The sequence below is a fragment of the Sarcophilus harrisii genome, chromosome 1, assembly GCF_902635505.1.
Source record: "Sarcophilus harrisii chromosome 1, mSarHar1.11, whole genome shotgun sequence".
Taxonomy (NCBI): domain Eukaryota; kingdom Metazoa; phylum Chordata; class Mammalia; order Dasyuromorphia; family Dasyuridae; genus Sarcophilus; species Sarcophilus harrisii.
Genome location: NC_045426.1, coordinates 456,382,818 through 456,408,624, shown reverse-complemented (window position 1 = coordinate 456,408,624; position 25,807 = coordinate 456,382,818). Strand labels below are relative to the sequence as shown.

Genomic DNA, 25,807 nt, shown 5'->3' with positions numbered 1-25,807 from the left:
TTTTGTTATTTTTTTTTGGTCAATTTTGTGGGCATGAGATTTAAAACCTTGGAAATATTTTGATTTTCATTTCTTATGGTTAGTAGTTTGCAAGTCTTTTTTGAACTGTTTGTTCATATTCTTTAAGCATTGATAACTGGAGAATAAGACCATTTGATCTTATTTATTTGGAGTAGTTCTAGAGATAGATAGACTATCTTAAGATATATACATATATATCTTAAGATATATATCTTGATATCAGATTTTTATCAAGAATATTTAATGCATATTTTCTCAGCCAATAATTTCTCTTCTTAATTTGGTTGCATTGATTTGTTCAGGAAGTGGTTGAAGTGACTTGCCCAAGATTCCACAATTAATAAATGTCTGAGATAGAAACTGAATCCAAGTATTGACTCCAAGCCCAGTATTCATTTATTTACTGACACACTGTCTCCATTTGGCTTCATCAATGAGATTTCGATGAGTGCAGTTATATAATATTAATATGGATTTGGAATCAGAAGCCCCATTTTTAGTTTGGGATCTTGTCTCTCCAATACTTTCTGTGCTAGTATGGGTGCCTGGAGCTTTAATATCCCCATTTGTAGGGTGGCTATAATAATATTTACATTATTTTATCTACCAGTGTGACTGTGAACAAAACCTTTTTGCTTCACAACTGCCAAAGTCCTAGATAGGTGTGCATTTTTATCACAGTTTTCTTTGCTTTGCCTCTTCATATAGAGTAATGCTATGGATTCAATTTAGTTCATTCATTTGCATAAGGAGACCAGAGGCTCAGTGAGGAATCTGAAATGAGGGACATGTTCAGGGTTGGCACTGTAATGCAAACCAAATAAAATAATTCTAAACTTAAACTAAACTTAGGTCCCAAAGAGTATAATGTTTAAAACAACAGCATCAATTTCTCTCCACATGGTGTTCCAGTAGAAACAAGTAGCTATGAGGAAGGATAATTTTAATACAAAACATTTCACTGCAGACCTTATAGTCTATAATCAGTGAGGAAGTAATGTCAACATTTTCTCAAACAATAAAACTATTTCTAATGTACTGAACAATCATTGAGGAAATCATTGTCTCCATGTTGACCTATGCAATCAAAGAAGATCAGGCTCTCACTTAAACAAAATGATCTTATATAAAAATAAAGGTTGTTCTATTGAGCTATAGTATAAAAAGTAATGGGAAACTAGGTGGCATAGTGGATGGATTGTTAGTTCTGGAGTCAGGAAAAGCTAGGTTCAAATCTGGTGTCAGAAACTTAACTAGCTGTGTGACTCTGGGCAAATCACTTAACCTTGTTTGGCTCAATTTTTTTATCTGCAAAATGATCTGGAGAAGGAAATGACCAACTACTCTAGTATCTTTGTTAAAGCAATCCCAAATGGAGTCACAAAGAGCTGTTTATGACTAAACAACAGTAACAACAAATAAAAAGCAATAAAGTGCATTTTCAAATGATGAAATATTGCCATTACATTGAAGCATTGAATCTTCTGCAGAACCCACTTAATGAACACATACCCAGGCAATTAAAGTATTATTGATTTTATATATAAAGAGGATATTTTCATCTAGTATCACAAATGAAATATTTTCTTATTTGATTTGTTTTACTTGTTGATAGTGTCCACACCTGACACAATTTTCCATCAACATTCATGGGGGACTTTAAATATTGAGTAAAAGAATTACATTTTAATATGCTTGTTTTAATCTGCAAAGTAAAGATAATATATTTGCTCTAATCTAATCATAACTCTGTCACAGATTCTGTCACACTCGTTTTTAAGAACCATAGGTGTCCAGAATACATGGATTTTTCAATACTATAATTTCTATTATCATATTGTAGATATAGTCTTAAAAGATATACTATGGTTAATACACTAAACACCATACCATGCTTAGTTACTTAAGAAAGGGAGACACTCATCAGGATGTTTTGATATCATAATGTCAGCTCTAAGAGTGGACAATATATATATTTTTTAAACTGGACCGACCAGATGTCTTGACATTATGGAATGAAGAAAGCATCCCCTAATATGAAAGCGTGTTAAAAAAAACAAGAAGAAAAACACAATTTAATTTCCAGAAACAAAAACCAAAAGGGGAGGGGGAAGACATTGTTACTTTGGGGCAAACATCTTTTTCTTTCTCCTCCCTTTTTTTTAACATCTTAGTTTATATCTAAAGGAAATATCTGATTCAGGACATTGTATACCAAAAAGAATTCGGGAATTGTTGAACTCTAGAGGTTTAAATTCAATTAATTCTAGATCAAAATACATAAACAAGAGAATCAGGAACTGCTTCATCTCAAGCATTGCTAAGAATCGGCCAGGACATTTGCTGATTCCAGATCCAAATGGTAATAGGAAATATGGCACCTCTTTTCCTCTTTTGAAAAAAGTAGTTTTCTTCTTGCCATCTTCTACAAAACGATCAAATTTAAACTTCTATAAACAACAATTGAAATTTTCATAGTTAGTCAAGTCACGTGAAAAGTTTTTTCATTCAATTTAATGTCTGTTTATTTCTCTTTCTGATTCCATAATCTTTCCTAAAATTTCTATCCATTTCAAGAAATCAAACTTGAGTAACTATAAGCAAAGCATAACTTCCCATACAGTTAACTCAAATACTAGCAGCAAAATGGTCTCCACACACCAAACAGAAAAGAAACATGTGTGATTGTTATTGTTATTGATGTTGTTATTGCCAATTATCAGTCAGCATTCCTATAGTGCTTAAAGTTTTCAAACAACTTTGCATTTCATTTGAAATCCTGAGAAATAAGGACTCTTATTATCTATATTTCAAAGATGAAGAATCTGTGACTGACAAAGGTTAGTGACCTTCTCAAGGTTATAGAGATAATTGACAACTAACACAGATTATCTTGACTCCAAGTTTATTGTGTGCATTGAGCCATCCTGTGACCATATCATTGTATATATTCTATACAGGTAACTGTACTTAACACAGTAATAAGAATTATACACACACACAAAGATGTATATAGATATACATATCTATATCTATAAATAGGTGTCTACCCTATGCACTAAACATATGTACATGTAAATGTAAATGTAACTGTGTATATATTTATACATATATATGTATACATACATACATATACATATATATATACCAAAAAGAATTCAGGAATTGTTGAACTCTAGAGGTTTAAATTAAAGAATAATAGGTAGATAGATAGACAGATAGATAGATAGACAGAGACAAATTGATAGACAACTAGGTAGACAGATAGACAGACAGAAGGATAGTTAGATAGATAGACAGACAGATAGATAAAAATAGATGGATTGATAGAAGACTGTACATAAGCCCCCTCAGCCTTATCACTATCCCTGGGCTTCATCTCCAATACTAGCACAAAAAAACCACACAAGGATTCTCTATCATGTTCCCCCTCCTTTCAGTAATTTCCCTACTCAGGGTTTATAGTTTAAAGGGGGCTTAAGTTAAGAGCCACTAATAGTACTTCCTAAAAGAGGCAGCACGATAACTTGAAAACCTGACCTTGGATTCTGTCATTTATTATCCACTTGACTTTGGGGCATGCTCACTCAATCTTTCCTAGTCTCAGTTTCGTCATCTAAAAGATGGGAATAGTAATACTCACCTTGTCTAGCTCATAAAGTTGGTATTTAAAAAAAACAATTTGTAGTTCATCAATATAAGCTTTTAATCATATTAATCATTAGAAAAGCTTTTGTAAGCTACATTGGGAACCTAACTATCCTTTATCACATTGTTTCTATAGGAAAATACTTTTCAAATATCATACAATCAACTTATAAGCAGACTTTTGGAACATAGTCTATTTGTAAGTGAAAATTGCCTGTTAAATTATTCTTAGGACAGTACTTAGTCACTGACAAGTAAAGAAGGGCAAGAAGCTAGGGAGGACACTTCCAGTTCTAGGCTCTAATTAATAAAATATTAACTGCATGCTTGTGTGTGTGTGTGTTCCTTGTAGAGATTTTATTGAAATAAAGCCTATTAGGGTTAACTATGTTTAAATCCAGCTTCACATAAGTCACATTATTAATAATAGAAATATTATGAGCACAGTTTAGCTTGAGTCTTGGACTTGTCATTTTAATTTTTCTTTGCTGCCAAAATGTGATGGTTCAAATAGCACTTGAGTTTCTGAGAAAAGGCTGGGTGACCTTATTTCAGCCTATGGTGAATTAAGCTATTTATTCAATTAGCACACGTGATATGCATGAAAATGGACAGCCTGTACTTGGTCTCTCATTAGAATTAGTCCTGCTCAGTGCACAACTTCCACATGAACTACATAAAGTCAATGCAAAGAAGCAAATCAAAGATACCAGTGCAACTTTTGGTAAAAACAAACAAACAAACAAAAAACAAACAAAAGAAAAACTCATAAAAACACAAAAACACAATAACAACAACATTATTGTAGATAAAATATTTTTTAAACCCCTGAAACAGTGGTTTCATTCTTTTCTTGCCTGAATATAACTTTTATCTGATGAGAGGAACCATTTTTGCAAACCAGTATCTGGTTGATTAAATTCATAATTTGGTCTTGTCAAAACTTAATCAAAAAAGTATGGTACTCCATCATTGTGCTTCCTCAGAATCTCTATAAGAAAACATACACACACATACATATATACATGTATATATGCATCTGTAAAATGAGCTGAAGAAGGAAATGGCAAACCACTTTAGTATCTATAACAAGAAAATCCCAAGTGGGATCGAGAAGAACTGGACTTAACTGAAAAATGACCAAACCGCAACATGTGTGCATACGATCTTATAATTCTATAATAATGAAGCCTCAAAGTCATTTTTAAATCTTAAAAAGTTAAGTTTTTTCCCATCCTGTGTCAACTTTTTAAGGCTTCATTATCACATAATTTCAGAACCATAAATTTGAATTAAATGGAAGTTTAAAGATTATCTACTCCAATCCCCTCATTTTATAATTATGGAAACTGAGACCCAGAGGAATTTAATAACTTGACCTAGTTCACATGGACAGTAAATCAGTATTTGAAGTCCAGGATCTTAGAGTCCAAACTTTACCACTTTTCCTCTGAAATGAATTGGTCAAAGAAAGGCGAAATGAGCTATGAAAAGTAATTGTGATTTTAGTTGATAATGCATTTTTTAAAAAATGAATCAATGCCTAACCAGACTTAATTTGTGAAGCTTTGTCAATGTGTTTTTTGTTTTTTAAAACCATGATAGATCAGAGAAGAACCAGAAACTTCTTCTGAAAGCAGAATATTTTATTAAAATATTTGCTTTCATTTGCAAAGAAAAAATCATTAATTATCCCCATCCCAACCCACAAATTTTTTAAAACTTTCATGATGTAATAACAATAATAAATTCAAGTTTATTAAGCACTTACTCTTTGTTAGTCACTCAGGGACATAATAACCAGAACAATTCCTGCCCTCAAAATGCTTATATACTATTGGACATGTACTTTTTGTGAACTATTTCCCCCCTGAGGTCCCAACTTAGATTTTAAGAACTTCTGCATATCTGTGAATTTACCACTGTATGGTACTAGGTATAAGAGAGAGATAGATCTGAACTGACCTTAGCAATTAGAACTAAGAACAAATGTTCACTCTTACAAATTGCATTCTTTTGGTAAAACTAAAAGCAAAAGATAAAAAAATTGTTTTTTTTAGAATTACAGCTTTTAGAGCCAGAAAGGTCTAACAGATCAGCTAGCTGAATTCCCTCAAATTTTAGGTAAGGAAAACAGACTTATATAGGGAAAATGATTTGCTCAACATCACACAAAAAGTACCTGGGATAGTTAGGTTATAATCCTTTGATTTCTAACAAGGTCTTGGAATATAAATTAAGTAATAAGTATATATTTCCTCAAGGTTTTGAGGTCATACAAGCATTCAGGACATAGCTTAGTCATGTTTAAATGACATTTATTTTTATTTTATTTTTCATTATTTATTTATTTATTAATAGAAGGGGTGTATTTTTCATCTTTTTCCTTTAGTTACAAACTTCTAGTATTACAAATATCCAGGTGAAACATTTCTTTTCTTATTATCCTTCTTCTACCTAAGAAAAGCAAAACTTTCCTAGTTATTTTGATCCTTCAGGGAAAAATACCTCTCTCTTTTAGGATGGGACACTTTCCCAACCATTACTCACTCCTAAACCTCCAATTCCAACTGTTAACTATGTGAATAGCAATTTAATCAACAATTTTATCTGTAAATGGTAAGTCCATTATTTGCCTTATAGCTCTAATCACCATTCTCTCTCATTAAAATATGCTTCCCTAAACACAATGCCCCAATATATGCAATCTTCTCTTATTAGAATATAAACTCTTGGAGGGGAGAGACTATCTTGTTTAATTATTTAAGGATGGACATCTACCGATTAACAAGCTACTCTGTCCTGATACCTTCATCAGGTGAGAATATTCCTCTTGAATCAATTACTAACATATACACAAAAATACACATACACACACACACAGACACACACACACATATGTTTGGGCCACTAGGTAGAAGAGTTTGGGACTGAGGTAGACAGAAGGAGAGGATCAATCTTTTATCTCTTTCTCATCCTTCATCCTAATCACCCAAGGAGAAATCTGTCAACTTCAAAAATTACAAAATTTGGATTTCTCACTGGTATTCTAGAAACATCCCAGGATAGTTATGTCTAAAGACAGTGTATGCATCAGGATATATTGTCCTTCATTCTTGAACAGGACCATAACATCTGGGAAGTGATGCTACGATTTATAGGTGAATTGGATTTAAGTGAGGGAGGACTCTGCAAGGATACCTGCCTTACTTTTTCCTCCAGAGCCATATGGATCCAGTGGCCAGATAGTCATCCAGGATGACCAGAGATGACCCTGGAAGACAAACTAGCCACTCTGGGAAAAGGCAAAAGTCAAGGTTCTGCAAGGCACTGTGTGTCATGAAAGCCATGCCATGCCTAAGGGCAATTTTAAGAGTGCCCCATGAAGTGGAGAAATGCATTTTCAGTATTAGGACTTTAATGATTAGGTTACTCTCTTATTACTATATAATGTCTTTGCTCTTTCTCTTCTATATGTACCTATAAGGGAGAGTAATTACCGAACTTTTTTTTTTTTCCAGGAGGAGTTCATTGGAGATAAACATGGATCTCTCTGTATTTCTAAGAATCTAATGGAAAGATTCTCCTCCTAGAATCGTCTTTATCAGATTAACCAGTTAGGGGGAAGTACTAGAGGAAAACAACAATAATAACCAACAATTGGCATTTTTCTTCTTTATTTTAAGGTTATATATAACAAGCAAAAACTTGTTGTTCCTTACAAGTCAAACCAATTCTTTGTGACTCATGCTTACCAGAATGTTTATGTGCTGATATTTGTCATATTTTTGTATTCACTACTATCCTATAACACTGGTCCTCTGGTTGTTCTATGAACAAGACACTCCATATCCTGACTCTGGGCATTTTCTCTGGCTGTTTTTCATTCCTGGAATGTTCTTCCTCTGTTCTTCCTACTGACTTCCTGATTTCCTCTGAGCCCCAGCTAAAGGCAGCTAGATAGTGAAGTAGATAAAGGGTCTGGTATGGAGTCAGGAAGACTCATTTTCCTAAGTTCAAATCTAGCCTCAGACAATTACTAGCTGTGTGACCCTGGGCAAATCACTAAGTTAACTCTGTTTGCTTTAGTTTTCTCTTCTGTCAAATGAGCTGGAGAAGGAAATGGCAAATCACTCCAGGATCTTTGCCAAGAAAACTCCAAATGAAGCCATAAAGAGTCTGAAATGACTCTAAAGTACAAAAAAAACCCTAAAACCTCAAAAAGACAAAGCTGGATTCTCTTTGACTTTAACAATTTTTTCCTTTATTGTCTTTGAGTCAGAGAAGACCATTTTAAGTATAAAGAAGATCTCAATTAAGTACTAAGGAAGTAATAACCAGATACATTTTGTAAAATTTTCTTTGCTGAATCCGCATAATAACTCTGTATTTGGGGAAGGAGAGTGTTTAAAATTTACTGCACATGTAGACTATATAAGACCTGTGCAGAGTTGGTTATTTGTAGAATCCTTCCTTTATGGCACTAAGAGAAGGAAGTAAAAAGAAAATGCTTATTCCTTATGAGGACTCTAGAGAATTATTGAAGATTGTATATATAGACAGTGTGATCAAAATGCATCTGGGCAAGATGTTGAGGATGGAAGATTTTTAAATTGGTGATCTGCCTGACCCATCTTCAAAGGAAATCAAACTAGCAGCCAAAATGTTGTATCTTATAAGCAACAGAGCAACTTACTCAATGACTATGCCACAGCCAGAATCAAGCTTGTTATGGGGAATGTTTTGTAGTAATCACTGTAATTCTGAACCCATTTCACTACAGATCAAATAATTTTATAGAAAGGGAGTGCTTTCCCTGCAATGTGGATAGGTTTTGCTTTTTAATTTCTTGCTCTATCTTCTTAGTAAATATTCCTTTGTCAGTTTTTAATTGGTTAACCAATATTCAGAAGAAATCAATTAGTCAATTAATTACATAGTAGGATGATATTACTTGGGGAAATAGTATTTAGAGAACATACTAAATAAGGGCTTCTGAGTGATAGTACTAGAGAAACAACCCTCAAATGCCTCTGGGTTACCCCAAGAAATCTGAGGAGAGAAAAAAATTTGGTCTGGGAACCTTGCTAGTTAATTGTGGGTTCAGAGTAATTTGCAGCTGCTCTAACTCTTTAATTGCTGTGGGTAGTGTCCAGAGAAACCATATTCTCTGTAGAATTGGATTTTCTTTTTGAGTTAGGATGTTTGGGTTTTCTTTTTCTTTTATGTTAGCTCACTATTAAACCTGACTTGTTGATGTGGGTCAAAGCTAACAGGACCCCTAATTGAAAAAAGGAGATGGCAGAAATTAGGCTTCCCCATGTTGATCCAGGAACAGTTTGTTCTAACACTTGGTATTTGTGGATACATATACAGAGCCTCCTCATCCCCCTTAGGAAAAGAAAAGAAATGGGATTCCAGCCTTTGATGCTAAGGGTCTGAAGTTGTTACATTTGTTCAGGAACTATCTAAGGATCTAGGTTTTCTTTCTGAGAAGGGATTCTTTTTCTTTCTTTAAATTTTTTTTATTTCTTCTTTTCTTTGGGGGATGGAGCAAGGAAGGTCTTTTAAAAGTACCAAAAAGACTGTTAGTTATTAGACTATTATAAGTGATATTTATTAAAATTTATCACCATGTTTTGGAAAGTATGGAACTGTTATATAAGACTTTTTCTGGGACTCTTTAGAACAATATTTTGGGGAAGAAATTAAAAAATGACAATTCAGAACCTCAGTTTTTTTAAGTTTTCTAAAATTCTATGGCAATCATACTATTTCTTGGTTATATACAAATCTAAAGTATGATCTAACATATTAGCTCTATATATTATCTTATAAAGCACTTTAAGAGTTATAAAGCACTTTCCACATAACTCTACAAAGTATATAATAAGTGAGTTATTATTTCACATTTTATAGATGAAGAAACTGAGATTCAAAAGAGATTAAGTGATTTGATCAGGATTAAACAGTTAATAAGTGGAGTAGAGATGCCTTGGCTATGTTTTAAAGCCAATGATTTAGAGATAGTAAGATTTTGGAGTCTGTGATGGCATAGACTTAATATAAAGGGTCAAAAACTTTATTTAAGCCTATTCTTATATCACACTATTCTCTTCTTTTTAAGTTGTGAGAACGCATTATAAGACTGAATAAATGAAAAGCATTTAATAAACACTATGTGACAAACAAAATAATGATGTAGATTAAAAAGTAGGAATCAAATTTATAAATTAGTTAAAAGATTGATAGGATAGGGGCAGAAAGGTGGTACAATGCATAGAGTGCTGAGCCTGGAGTTCAGCTGACTCCTCAACTTTCTGATAAAAAATCTGCTCTCAGGAAGAGCTAGATGGCTCAGAGTATAGAGCACTGGTCACGAAACCAGGAAGACTTGAGTTAAAATCAGGCCTCAGACAATTAACACTTAGTAGCTGTGACCTTAGGTAAGTCACTTAACCCTGTTTACCTCAGTTTTCTCATCTATAAAATGAATTGAAGAAGAAAATGGCAAACCACCCTAATATTTCCATCAAGAAAACCCTAAATATAATCTTGAAGAGTTGGATATGACTGAAAAATAACTCAACAACAAAGGATGGCCATGTTGGATTTTTAGGGGTAGGAGTTTGATAGAACTTTGAGTTTGATTCTTGGAATCTATCAGATTTAATGAGAACAAGATCCATTCCCCATTCAGTATTTACAATGCAGAAGCTCTGGCTATGAATGCAAATACTGTTATTAGCAACTGACTATTCTTCAATTGGGAATATTGCAGTCTCCAACTCCCTTGCAACTGGTTGAAGTATATATTAGCTGGGCATAATGGAGGCTCATCCACAACAACCTTCTTCAAGCTGAGTGTATAACAACAACAATAATAATTCAAAATATATAATTTTATGAAGCATTTTTCTCATAAAATTTCTTCTTAAAAGGTAATATATTATCATCCTATTCTACAAATGAGGAAAATAAGGTCCAGAAAGGTTGTGATTATGCTCAGTGTTACACAAGAAATAAATCCCCAGATACCATTTTTACAGGCCTAACAGGGTACTTTTCTTAAAGTGAGAGTGAGGATAATGATAATAATGACACTACTGAACAGAGGTACAGCACCTTGGAGATTTTTCCAAATGCTTTCACAAATATAAATTATCCTCTTTTCTGATGATTCACCCCAACCTTAACTTTATAAATTAAACTATATTCTAATCCAGTCAGATCCACAAATATCTGACTCTTTAGATGGCTTATCTGAAAATGATCCTGCCATGAACTTGTATATAAGGGCATAGAAATCTATCTTTCAGAAATTGCATTTCACTAAAGAGACCACTGACATAACATCTCTTCTCTCAAAGCTAGGGAAGAATAGGACCATATTCAATTTGCATGCAGGTGATGAACTTCAGAGGTTGTATTAAAGGATGAGCCAGGGCGGATTAATTTCCAGTCTTTGATATTCATTAACTCTAGCTTCAGAAAAAAATACAAGGAGATGACAGAATTATACTCAGAGCTTAGAGTCAAAGCAACAGTTTTACAGACACAAGTTCACAATACCATATTAATTGACCAAGAAAGGGCAAATCCCTATGATAACAGGTAAAAACAAAACAAAACCAAAGAAAAAAACAAAAAGCTTCTGATACAAAGGAAACCATGCTAATGGTAGCATTTAGAAGAGACTACCCTGCTTTAAAGACACTGAATATGTCTTTAATGTAAACTGAAGCTTACATTATATAATAATAAATTCCTGTTCACCTGAGTTAAAATCCAGCTTGGAAACTTATTAGCTTTGTAACCTTGGGCAAGTCACTTAGCCCTGATTGCCCTCCATTTTTTTTAATCCCTCTTCTATAAGTTTCTAAGTTTGTATAATTCTTCATCTAATTCTTACACTTCTTTCTAATGATCTCCTACCAAACAAAGCCTATAATTTATCACAATATTTATGCAAATCAAAATATAATGGTCATTTTCTTTGAAAAGAACACTAGTTTTAGAACTTAATTATCTCAACGTGGCAGAGTGAAAAAAGGACTAGATTTGTATCAGAAGATGTGGATTCAAATCAGAGTTGTACCACTTACTACTATGTGTGTGCCTATTCCAAATATGTTCACTTCTCAGGGCCTTAGTTGTTCATCTGGAAAAAGAAAGGATTAGACTAGATGATCTCTAAGGTTTCTTCCAGCTCTACATCTATAATCCTATGACCTAGAAAATACAACATGAAGTGGGAAGACTTTTTTGTTTGTAGGAATAACAGGATATTAACAAAATTCCTATTAAAAGGCAATGAACTAGGAAGTTAAAAATCAAGTAGCATGCATCAATTGAATATTTACCTCAGGCTGTTCAAAAATTTCTGGGTCATAGTGGAGGAATGGTGGGTAAATGATGATGATATCTCCTTTTCGTAAATTGACGTCTTCATTTCCTAAATTTAGGGTGATATCCTCTTCACTATAACGTACATTGGAAGAAATTGAGGTCATTCGAAAGGACTCATTAATTATACTTTCTGTAGTAATAAAAAATCAACAACAATTAGTTATTAAATTATGAATGTTTCTTAGAAGTACTACCCAGCTACCCATAGATTATCTGTCTAAAGAATCAATTGGGGGGAAAAATCCAAAATGTTTTCTTGCACATACCTTCTAGGGACCAAAGGGAAGAAATTAATGGAAACCAGTAAGGACTAGGAAAGCAAGAAAACAAAAGGGACATTTTAGATGTCATGGTCCCTTATACTTTGATAAAACCGGGAGTAATATACCTGACATTACCAGTTAGTTGGAAAGAATTTTAGAAGCTCTAAGCAGTTCTTTATTTGGAACACTAGTCATTCAAACTTCTGGGGAAGCAATGCATCTTAATGAAAGTTTGTGTCATCTTTTTGAAAACTACTAATATATTTCAAAGCTAGATTAACTGAAAAAGAAAAACTGAGGCCCCTAATAGCATAAATCTCCTTATTTTAATGATAAATTAACTGTGATTCAGTATTTGTTGGGGAAATAAGAGAAACCATATCATTCTCAGGACCTAGATAAAATAATCAGGCTCTATCATGTCTTGGAAGACTCCAGAAGCTGAACGTCCTTGCTTTCCCAGTGGCCTTCACCTTTTGCTCCTAGCACGACAGATTTTATGGCTAATTTCCGGCAATTTATCCTGGCAGTTTGAGGAGGAATTCCTTTGGGAATAATATGCATAATTTGCATAAATCATTCTGATAGCATGCATATCAGGATGTAGCTCCTGTCTAGGTCTGCATCTTTCTCTTCATAATCAAAACTGACTATTTTTCCTCCAGCATGTATGGGATGGGGTCTAGAATATAAAACCTGATTCCTTCTATTCATCAATGCAAAAACAGCTCCAAATAGTTTACTTCTCACCAAATGATAAGTGGCTGTGTTTATAGTTTACAATAAAACATATGCATGCACACACACAATCTCTGTTTGTGACCAGTTAGCAAGGCTTTGTAACCACAGTACTCACAAGTTACATTATTAAAGATGGGTATTTGACAGCAGAGTCATGTCTGCATAAAAGATAACAAAGTTGGTTTCACTAAAAATTAAATCTGTGTCCAGCTTGCATAATAAAAAAGGGGGGGAAGGCTTGAATGTTTTGTCACAGGAGGTTTTTCCTTAAGCGTGTATTTGTCTAAAGAAATGAAGCTGCGGTCAGCTCTGTGTGGCCAGGATAGTGATTCAATGTGACGTACAATGAGGTTGTGCATATTCTTTTAGACTGCCTTTGTTACTATAATCAGGCAGAGTCAAATCGGCTTGTTGATGAGGAAGCCAGGAAAAAACACACACTCACACACATAAATACAACAACTTTGGTTCCAGAACATGGACTCAACTGCAGATAGCCACAAGGCACCTGACATGATAGATTTCAACTGGCAGCACTGGCAACCAAACTTTCCAGGGTACAAAAGCAATGCTTAGTCCCAATCGAATGCTGTCAACTTCCTTGAAAAACCCTGTAAGGGGCATAATACCATTTTAGCCTGTTGTTGGGAAATGGTAGCTGACATATGTTCCCCCAACAAGTCCAGTAAGGAGAGTGGAAGAAGAAGAAAAGCAAAAAGATCCTGGAGTGTCTTCTGTGAGATGGCAGGTTCACATTTAACAACCTGAATAACACAGTCAGAGCCTATTGGCTGACTTGCTCCCAGGAAGCATGACAGTCTGGGCCCATTGTAATATCACAAATGACAATTGGGCAAGCATATCTTATGCAGAAGTTAATCACAATAATGGAGCACAAAGTGTGGCTTAGTGGTCAGATCGTAAATGACAAATCTGTCTTACCTTCCAGTACCAGTTATGTGTAGAAGGCGAGTTTGGCTCTCGCTCTGAGCAATCATGCTGATAATCATTAGATGACAAAAGTAATGAGTCACATTATGATCAACAAAGGAGAATGGAGTTTCTGTGTGCCTGCGATGTAAGACACACACACACACAGAATTCTTTTTCCAGAAAGCCGCTGTATATGTGTGTGGGGAAAGTGCTAAGTTGAAAGAATGACAAGTGCCCAATAAAAGCTGCAGCATCTACTTGCAGTTGTCATAGTTCGGCAGACATCAGCCAGAGCTACTGACAGACCAGCTGGGCAGCTCGAGAGGACTTCTATTCGGCACCATGAGGAACAGTAAATTATCCAGCACGGTAAAGCAACATCTGTTTCTGTGCTAGTGCCGAACAAACAAGGCAATTTAAAGCATACCAAGGGATAACCAAGCAGCAAATGAACATGACCCTCATTTTTCCCTCCTTCTTACACATGAGGTGCTAAACTTCCTTGTATAAGCTCCATATCATGGAGAAGACAGGTTGCTTTTTGATAAGGTGTTGTCAGAGAGGGTTTTTTTTATTTTTTTTTTATTTTTTTACAGATTTCCAAAATGTAAAGAGAAAGCTCGTAGTATTGTTATTCTTAGAATCCTCCTACTTCTATCTTCACTTCTTTTATACCAAAGCTAGCACTTAGTTCTCAATTCACTCTAAATTTTTTTTAAAAAGAAACCCTGTTTCAATATACTTATAAATATTCAGTCTTTAAACCTAATTTGCTATACTTAGTTCGCATGCCTTCAAGCATTTGTCTTCCAATTTCCACTGAATAAATGCGTACTAATGAGAAATAGAGCAAGCTGCTGAGGCAAAACTGGGTGACTTGAGCCTGGCCTGCCACCAGCTTGTGATAGGCAGGGAAATTGAGTTAAAATGAAAAGTCTTGTCAGCTGAAATACAACATGGTAGCCAAACAACAAGCTGTCAATCATCCAGCTCAGACAGGGACTGTAGATAATAAAAGGTCATTGGGAATCATTATTTCATTTGGCTTTCATATGTAAGTTGATTTTAATTAAACACAATCTCAATCTTTAAATGTTTTGCAAAACTTATTGTGCATAATAGATTGCTAATTTATACTAACATTTAGCAGGTAATGGGGTACTATAATTATTAGAGTGGATTGGAGGAAAAATTGCTATCAAGTATGCAAATATTTTGATCATTTACACTACACATCACAGTGTGCCAACAATAGCCATGATGATGATTAGAGGGAGGATGTCTATGCTTTCAGATGAGCAAGACTGACCAGACATCACAGAAAACAGATTTCTCTTCCAAGCCCTATCTCTTTCACCATTCTGATTCTCTATTTCTGTTTTCACATAGACAGAAAATAGCTCTTTCATTTGATCTCTGTGAACATAAAGCTGTTTTCTGAGCAGTTATGTCTTCTAAGACCCTTGGTAATGTAGTGGAGCAAGAGAGCTTTTCTGGGTGCTCATATCACTTTTACACTGAAAAGTTTCAAAAATTAGGCTGCAAAAACTGACATGAATTTAATTTGCTGCAACTTGTGATACCCCAAGATATAGGCTAGGGTGACATATAAATAAGAACCCACATTTCTATAGCCAATTAAGGATTTCAAAGCACTTTCCTTAGAACAACCCTGTTTGGTGTACAACATAAATATTATTAGCCTCATTTTACAGAGGATAAAACTGAGGCTCTAAGAGGCTCAGTGTCACATAACCAGTATGTGTTTGGGATGGGTTTCAGAGATTTAAACCCAGACTAATAATTTCTAAGTTTCACACTTTGCCCACTTATGTCACATTATTTATATGTAATTATCTTTACTGTGACATGATATGCTGTGACATGGTAATCTTTAATGATTGGTATAGATCTTTGCACAATCTCTTCCACTATGAATACCAATGGATATAGACTATGGAGTGAAAGATGGTAGAAGGGGAAACATCAGCAATGTTGTCATAATTCCGTGCTACATGAAGGTTTAGAAGACAGAGGTGAAGTAATGTGATATGATGGAGATGGAATCAATATGTGAAAACATTTCTAATTTATTGGACAAATATGTGTCTCCATTATATATCTTAAGTTGTGAGTGACAAAGTAGGAAATAAGTTCTCTGCTATTTTTCTGTGTGAATAGGTGAGTAGAACAGCATGGAATTTAATCAAATAATTTAAAAATTAGTCCAATATTTGAATACATTTGATGGATTTCAAATTTTGAATTTGCTTTGTAATTACTTAAAATTTATTTCATCCTACATGAAGTATATGTTAGGTAGGTATTGTGGAGGCCACAAGCAAAGACCTGTGTCTAATGCTTTTATTCAAAGCATTAGATTAATTGAAATATAGGATGCTAAGCTGATCATTTCTTTATTCTTTCATTCAATAAATATTTATTGAGTGTCTGCTATATGCAAAGTCTGCAGTTATACCAATATTTATTATTCCTTGGCTCAGATGACTTATTTGACTAATCAAATGGATTTGTAATCTCATGTGGGAATTATAGCTAATGATGCCAATTGAAACCCCTCATACTCCTGATCCTGTGTGACTCTAGTCATTGCCCTTCCAATAGTTTGCCATGAGGATCTACTCAATGTGCTGGAAGAACTTCCTCAACTTCTGAGAGGTTTGTAGATATTGAAGTCCTCTAGATGTTCCTCTTGGTGCATAGGATTGTTCTGACTGCATCAAGCTCCAATACATTGCAAAATCTCCTCAAGAGAGATTTGTAATGACTCAAAGGAATTTGGCCATCTATATAGGAAATACCAAATGCATGAAGAATGCATACCATCAAGATTTCTGGATTTAGTGAGAACTGCATTCCAATCCAGCCTCACACCCTTACAACCTGTGTGGCTTAGACAAGTCACTTGACTCTATCTGCCTCGATTTCCTCTTCTATAAAATGATAATTGTAGGAGTTTCCTTCCAGGGTTGTTAGTGCAACAAAATGAAATAAAACATAAAATGTTTTATAAAGCTTAGAGTTCTATAAATGCTATTAACATGCATTTAGGTAGACACGCTATAGAACACATTCAGGTGTGTGTGTGTGTGTGTGCGCACCTGTGCGCGGTCTATGACAGACAGTATAGATGCATGCTGACTAGGAATCAGAGTTGAAAAGGAGAGGAAGTAAGATTGGTTTCAAAAAACTGTAGTCTCTTTTACTCATATCAAACTTCCAATAAAAAGTAATGGTTCATCTTTTCAGGACTTACTTTCTACTGATGTTGATTATGGCAGTAAAACATGGATGAAAGTGCTTCTAAATAACTAGAAATGAGTGTTACACAGTGAACAATGAAAGGAGTAAGATGAATGTGAGGAAGATGTAACATATACATATCTCAATGAAGAACTCTTAAGAAAAACAGATCAAAAATGTCATCAGGGAGTTATGAAGAGAAGATGAATTAGTTATGTGGCAAGAATAAGGAATGATAGGCAAAATGCTTCCTTTTTAGCCCCTTAATGTCAAGTGAAAGAGAAGAAAACCCCTTGGCAGGTTGGATGCATTCCCTATCATAAAATTTTAGAAAGACAAGGATAAGAGTGATATTAGGTAGCCATACATAAATGAGGTACAATTTATATAATTGGAAGGAATACTAGAAGCAATGAAATCATAGATTGATTTAAATATTTATGTAAGTTGAAATCCACACTCAGGGAATGGGGTAAAGTCTTAGTCCCCTTTTAAAAATTCAAAGATAAATATTTCTACATTGTGATGTCTAATAGCATTTCAGAAAGCATTGCAATTCTCATTATCATCTCCATACTGAAGCACTTACACATGCTTTAAAGATTCAGACTATACAGGGAACTTTAATTGACATCAAAAGACTGTGTGATGTTAGCTGGAATCCTGTTCATGTAAACCCTAATACCAGTAATATCTATATGAATGATTTGCACCATGATAAACTCATTCTTCTATAATAATGGCAAATCTTCACACAAGGAAAAAACAATTGTGCTTCTAATGTTGAAGACAAAGGCCCAGAGCTTGATATTCAAATAAATTCAATTAAACAAGAACTTAGGTTGTGCCCTGACTCAGGGCAGGCACTATAATAAGCTCTAATGTTCAAATTCAATTTAATTAAATCAAACAAGTATTTATTAACTGCCTACTATGTGACAACCACCAAACAAAGCTTTCCTGCTTTCAAGGAGTAAGTATATAAGTATCCAATTGGGAAAGAAACAGCATTTATTTAGATAATTCAGTATAAAACATGTAAAGAATAAATAAAAAAAAATTCAGGTGAACTTTATATTTTATCCCATGTTATTGTATTAACAACCCTGGAAAAACAGTCCTATAATTATCCTCATTTTACAGAAAAGGAAACTGAGGCAGATAGAGGTCAAATGACTTGTCCAAAATCATACAGGTTGAAAGGGTATGAGATTAGATTTGAACTCAGGTCTTACTAAATCCAGAAATCTTGGCAATATGTGTTCTTCATGTATTTGACTTCCTATTTAGATGGACAATGGGAATATCAGGAAAGGCTTTTTGTAAAAGATAGCATTTGCACTCATGAGTTCATGTTTTAGGCTCCTCAACATGCTCCAAGATGATTTCTGAAAGCTAAAGATAATTTCTACTTCTCTCGTCCTTACTTTCCCAATATATCTTTATCTATATATAGATATAAAGAAACAGTTCTCTATTCTTATATGCAAAATATAGAAGCAAAAATACTATTTACCTTTTGAACTACTACTGCTAATATGTTTCCTTCACATTATCCACTTCTATATACCTTCAGTCATGAACAAAGAAACAAAATTCTAGACAACTATCTTCATGTCTTTAGTTCTGCCTTTGCCTCTAAATTTATACTATTGGTACTCAACATTAAGAAGCATTATTTATGGCTATAAATTGTCAAGACATTAGAAGACATGTTGTTTTTCAGAGCTAAGGCCTAGCAAGCAAGCTATACCCTAAGCTTGGAATAACAATTCTTTGTATTCACCCTCTGGATAACCTCACCCTTTGGTAAAATCACATAATTTTGTATTGCTTTGATCCCTATTTTCTATGTGATCTCAGATAAGCTGGTACTGTAGCCAACATATTGTAGCAGAAAACGATCATTCAAATCTTCTGACATGTTAAGTGAACTGAATCAAGTACTTCACTCCTGCTCCCAAAATGCTAACTCTGGTTTTGTACCCCACAGAACAATCACAAAGCTCAATGGTGCTTAAGACCTAAGACAATCACAAGTCTCAACTATTCTAATAATTTAGAGACTATTCCCATAGTACCCAAGAACCTGTACTGTCCTCCAAAATACCAAACATGGGAATTGTTTAATCAATACCTAAGAATGATTGTTGTGTGGTTGTGCCTTTTATGGCTTTTTTCATGCATTAAAATCTTATCCCTACCATAAGCCATAAGCCCTCTTTCTTAAGAAGACTTAAAAGAATTTTTCTTACTTTGAAATTAAACTTCTGTTTGATTACTGCCTCTCCCATTTCCAGCCTTCTTTGTTTGGCTCCAGCCATCCACAAATTAGAGACTGGTTCCAGTTCAGCTGACATCTAAATTGGTGCCATAAGTAAGACTGAACAGAACTGGGCCAAGTGGACTTTCAGGTATCAGTGGGAATAGATTAGGTGGCATTAGAGATTTCTCCATAGCCCAATCCCTCCTCATCTGGTGAGTTGAGTCCAATACCCTTTCCTATCCTAGCTCCAATCCCATGGCTCAATTTGCAGTTCTTTGCGAGAAAAACTCAAGGGTCCCTCCTTTGACTCATTTTATCCCAGATCACTCTAGTATGGATATTTTTTTCCTAATTACATCTCTTGTTTACTGGCTTTTCTACATGCCTTTGGTTTTTATTGTTACATTTGCAATTATATATGCATTGGGGACCTGTGTGGCTCCCCTGAATCAGTTCTGTTTTTTTTTTCCTATGTCTGCGCCATTGTAAAATGAGCTAGGTCCTATTATTAGATAGTGCAAGTAGATAGAGCACGAGCTCTGAAGTTAGGAGTACCTGAGTTCAAATTCAGTCTCAGACAATTCTTAGCTGTGTGATCTTGGACAAATCATTTAACCCCAATTGCCTCACACGCAAAAAAAGCTAGGTTGGGATTAGAGAAAAAAGTCGCAAAATCAACATTTATAGAACTACTAAAAATATCTTAGCAGATTCTGAAGGTTTGAAAATTAATGATTTTAAGATTGAAGGAAAAAATTCCTGAGACTTTGAGGTAATTCCAGGAACCCATTTTGTTTTGTTATATAAACTAGCAAGTTTTGGAGTATCATTATAAATCATTTGTTTTAAGGAAAAACATAAGGCTTTTTATAAATGTTTTAAAAGTAAATAGCAAGATTAATAGCTTCATTGTTCTAGAGCAATGAAGGAAGGCAACTAGTTTATAAATAATCTTATAATGAAGAAAGAAAAAAAATTAAGTATAAATAGGCAACTTCTTGTTAATTCTTCCTTGAAAGATAATTTAAATCAGCAGTCCCCTCTAAGTACCCCAAGTCAAAGACCTTCTCTCTCTGTTAACCCCTCTTATCCCAGATCAAATTCCTAATAAAGGTGTTTTATTTTGAATCATATTCTGACCCTTTAACCATGTGATTCTAAGCTCCACAGCCGACCTGGCTTCACTACCTGGTGGAGGGAGGGGGAACACCTGCATCAGAACCCCACTGACTATGGCCCATACAGCTCTATGCCTCTAGGCAATGCACAGCCTGCCCCTTTAGGCAATCTTGGGGGTAACACTCAAGTGAAGTATAGCCAGTCTACCCTGCCCTTGCACCTTTAATTGATTTCAATCCCAGAAATAGTAGGCTCCAAAACTGCAATTCTCAGATGAGAAGTTCTCCTTAGCCAGCATTCACTTTGCCCTGCCACCAGGAACTACCACCAATGGGAAGGACCTGGTGTACCTGGCAGCACATAGCAAGACAATACAAGTAGCCTGTCTCTGCCCTTGTTGAGTCCACCCTTCTCCGTTCTGGTTGCAGAAACTTTTTAGCTGGTTAATCTTAGGCAAATTATATTATTTCTGTTTGGCCCATAATAATGGTATCTACCATTCATTTTCAGAAGGTTTTTTTTTAAAGTTCAAAGGTATTAAGATCAGTGATTTTTACATGTGATAATTTGGAAATGCAATAAACATCACCCGAAGTTTATTATTTGTGTTATTACTATATTTCTAAATTTCTTTATATGGTGAATTTTGAGAGACCATTGTAACAGAAATGTTATTAGATAAAATAATTTTTTAATCATGATGCTGTCACACATGAATAGGGCTTTTAAAAAGATATGATAAAAATGGATGTTTGAAAACTATCAAATTGTTAATGGGGTATATTTGTAATAAACAGATAATATTTACTATTATAGCAAATTTTAATTTGAAAATTCTTAACTGTTATGAAAGTATGTAGAATGATTTAAAAATGTAGTTTCAACATATTAATGATGAACCAACTATCAGTATTTGCTATATGTCTAAAGCCCCAGAATATGGGTAGTTTTCATTTATAAGTAAAGGATAAATGAAATTTTCAAAAATGATACCAAACCCTAAGTTGTGGTTAGTGATATTTTGCTATTTAAGGCAAAAATTCCAGGGATTGTAATTTACTATTGTTTTGAGCTTTGATTACTTGGATAGTTATCTGAATTGTCAAGAAGCCATGAGTAGAAAAAAAAAAAGAGTGAAATGTGGATACCTGTGCCTGGAAAAAGTTTGGGGGATGACTTTGGATATGATTTAGTAAGGATTCTCCTGATTCTATTTTCCATTGTTATTTCCTTTCTGAAAAAGGAAAATTTCCACCTGGTTAATCTTGACCTTTGCTTTTGATACACAGTGATTATGTGATTGACTGTCAGATATGATTCATTCCTAGAATCAAAGAGAGCTAAGGAATATGGCACCCACAGTTATGATACATGATACTGTTATAACTATGTCCTTTTTCCTCTCATAGTAAATTTTTATAATCAAATCACTTTGCGAGTACAATATTAAGTCTATTAAATAATCTATTGATGGGGCAGCTAGATGGTGCAGTGGATAGAGCACCAATTCTGAAGTCAGGAAGACCTGAGTTCAAATGTGAACTCAGATACTTACTTCTTACTAGCTATGTGACCCTGAGCAAGTCACTTAACCCCAATTGCCTCAGCCAAAAAAAAAAAAAACAATAATAATCTATTGATACTGGAATATCTCTGACTTACTACAATAGAATGTAAGTATGAACATCTTTCTCTTTTATCCTATATTTGTGGTCAAAATACAATACAGGAATGATACTCTCCTAAAGGGGAAAAATAAGACAAGGAAATTGAATAATGATGTAATGTAAAAAGTTTCCTAATTAAATGGAACAGTAAATTTTGAGAAAAGCAAGAGAATTAGACTTTTTTTTCTTTTAGAACTATATATGTTATATATGTATATATATGATGGCTTCTAAAATTTACTACATTTTACTTGAATTTGCTACAAAATTTACTACATGCTTTCTATGTATTTTGGTAATAAATTCTCAAAAATGTTATTAAGGATTTTTATAATAAATTGTATTGATAACAATAAAAAAAGTGAAATTACTTTTTCCATTTTTTCAAAATAGGGAGAACAGTGCATAGATTAGCTTCCTAAGGAAAAAATACCAGAACCAGACAGATTTACAAGTGAATTCCATCAAACAATGGGTGTATACCTCTGGATTACCTGAAGAAAGCCCCTGCTGGGGACAGGAACAGGACAGTGCTCTGAGTCAGAATCTTCCAGGGACTTCAGGATTTAGTATTTGGTATTTAGTATAGACCCAAAAGTAGCAACATCCAGATGAAACAGCTATCTCAGGATTTTAAACAAGAAATGAGTACAATGTCCAGATTTGTTTCCCTTTTCCCTTTTGTTAGGTTCCCAATTATAAAGGCCCTGATTCAAGCACCTGTTAGTATTTTCTCCATTCTTAACCCCCCTCTCTTTTCTGCCTGCAAGCAAACAATAGTTAACAATGATACTTGAGACATATCTCTCTGATAGATCCCCTTAAGGAACTAAACCCTGGACAACATCTTGTTCTAGCCTGACTGGCCTCTTGTAGCATCTTGACTTATAACTGTCTCTCTTTTATTGGCCATAAGAGTAGGTTCTTTTAGACTAAGTCCCTTAGGCCCAAAGAGGGAAATGTCAAGATATTAGGAAACATGTTGTTTTTCAAAGCTAAGGCACAGCAAGCAAGCTATGTCCTGAGTTTAGCATAACAATTCCTTGTGTTCACTCTCTGGATGATCTCACCCTCTAGCAAAATCATATAATTTTGTATGGCTTTGATTTCTATTTCCCATGGTACTGTTGCAGCAAGAAGTAATCAATCAAATCTCCTGGCATACTAAGTGAACTGAACCAGGTACTTCATTATTGTTCCCAACATTCTAATTCTAGCATTGTACCCTAATGAAGAATCACAAGGTCAATAACTGTTAAGACTTGAGACAATCACAAGTCTCACAAATTCTAATAACTTAGAGAATGTTTCCACAGGACCTAAGAGGCTGAATTATCCCTCCCAAATGCCAATCATGGGAACTATTTACTCATTACCTAAGAATGACTGTGGCATGAACCTACTTTCTGTGGTTTTCATGCATAAAAACTTTACCCCTGCCATAAACCATAAATCCTCATTCTCAGGAGAACTTCTACTTGCAAGTGTTTTCCTCACTTTGAAATTAAACGTCTGTTGGATTCCTGATTCTCCTGTTTTTGGTCTGTTTTGTTTGATTCCAGCCATCCATAGGTTAGAAACTGGTTCTGGTGTGGTTAACAAAACATATTTTTTCTTTTAACCTTCATCACTCTGTTGCACCCTTTAGCTCTTCTTTCTCCTTCTAACTCTTAAAAAATAAATATTCCTTGCTATTGGTCTTTGACCTTTTTCTATTCCCTCTTGCAGCAGAGAAAAGGGAGGTAGGTAGCTCAATGGACAGAGTTCTGGGCATTGTAGGCAGGAAGAACAGAGTTCAAATTTGGTTTCAGACACTTACTTGCTATATGATTCTAGGCAAGTCCCTTAATTTCTTTCTGCTTCAAGTTGGTCAACTATATAAAGAGATCCTAATGGCACTTTCCTCACAGAGTGGTTATTAGGATTAAATGAGATAGTATTTTTAAAGTGCTTAACACAGTTACAAGCCCCAAATTAGCATTTCATATATGCTTATTTCCTTCTCTTTGCACTGTCTTGCTGCAACAATCTTCCTTGATTATCTCATTTATTTCCATGACTTAAATTTCCATCTTTTAGTAATAGACTTGCCAAATTTATACTTTTAAATTTGACTTCTCTAGCTACCTGCTAGACATCACTATCTGTTAAGTTTTTAAAAAACTATAATCTTTACATTTTTACTTCCCCAAATGTTTCTTTTTTAACTTTTTAATTTCTCTTAATAATGCCATAATTCCCTTAGTTAGTCCATGCTTAAAACTTCAAACCATTTCTGGTTTCTTCTTTGCACTCATTTGCCAAATTTTTTAATTCTATCTATATATCTTGAATCTATCCTTTCCACCATTCAAATTCAGAACCTCACTATTCTTAATTGACCTATTTCAATAGCTTTTTTACTCTCTAAACCTCTTTCTTACTTTCTCCATTTCTTATGGTCTTATGGTCTTTTCTATGATTTCTTTGATGAAGAACTTCTCTGTGAAGAAAATGTACAGTCAGTATGTGCCTGGGGAAGGAGGTACAGCCAACTCTTCCTAACTTAAAAATCAGCTTTCTATCTACTATGCCATTATGCTATTCATACCATAACTAAATTAATCTTCCCAATGAAGAATTCTGATCATCTGACATCAAGTGCCTTTTAAAAATCCTTTAATGATTCTGTAACACCTGTCAAATAAAGCTTATATGTATTAAGTTAGTATTCTGGCCTCAACAATTTGGATATAACCTATTTTTCTAATCTAATCTTCTATTACTCCTCTCCATATATTCTCTGGCTCAACTGGACTATTTAAATACATATGAATATGTTTCTGTTATCACTGATTTGCTAAAAGTTTCTGGAATATTTCATTCCCTAGTCTACTTCTGAGGATTCTCCATATCCTTTAAATTTTACTTTGGATGTCTCTCCCTCCATGGCACCTCCATAAGACTCTGCCATCCCCTCAAATTAACATTGCTTACTTCTTTTCTTTCAAGTTATATTAGCAAACAGGCTTGTTTAGACTTGCTACACCAACTTCTTCACCACCCTACTCATTGTCTAATCTGTTGCTCACTGACTTTCAAATCCCTACTTCAAATGAAGCCATTTTTACCAAAGTTAAATAATCCATTAAATTACATTATCTCTTCTCATTTCTCACTCTCATTAACCAATCTATGAAATGAGCTGGAAAAGGAAATAGCAAATCATTCCAGTATCTTTATTTTAAAAAAATCTCAAATGGAGTCATCAAGAATTGAACATGACTGAAATGACAAACAAACAACAACCTCTTTTTATGAGCTCAAACTATTAACCATCAACTCCTTGATTGCTAGATTGCTAGATCATGATTTCTATATGTTCCATAGTATTCTATACTAAGTATTTTCAAAACAGAATTTATTTTCCCTTCTAAACCTGTCAATAATAGAATAGTTGTTTTATTCTGTCTTTTCTCTAATTCATACTTTATAGA

General features: G+C 34.3%; 1 protein-coding gene across 1 annotated transcript in view; it reads right to left on the bottom strand.

Annotated features, from left to right (window-relative positions):
- Positions 1-1,404: 1,404 nt before the first annotated feature.
- The window catches only part of LOC100920521 (cytochrome P450 7B1), a 245,382-nt gene continuing 220,979 nt past the window's right edge, over positions 1,405-25,807 (bottom strand). The window contains exons 5-6 of the mRNA XM_012541284.3: positions 12,033-12,208; positions 1,405-2,471 (exon numbers count right to left, since the gene is read on the bottom strand). Coding sequence (XP_012396738.1) covers positions 2,184-2,471; positions 12,033-12,208 — 464 coding nt within the window. The 3' untranslated portion in view covers positions 1,405-2,183. The remainder of the gene's footprint in view (positions 2,472-12,032; positions 12,209-25,807) is intronic.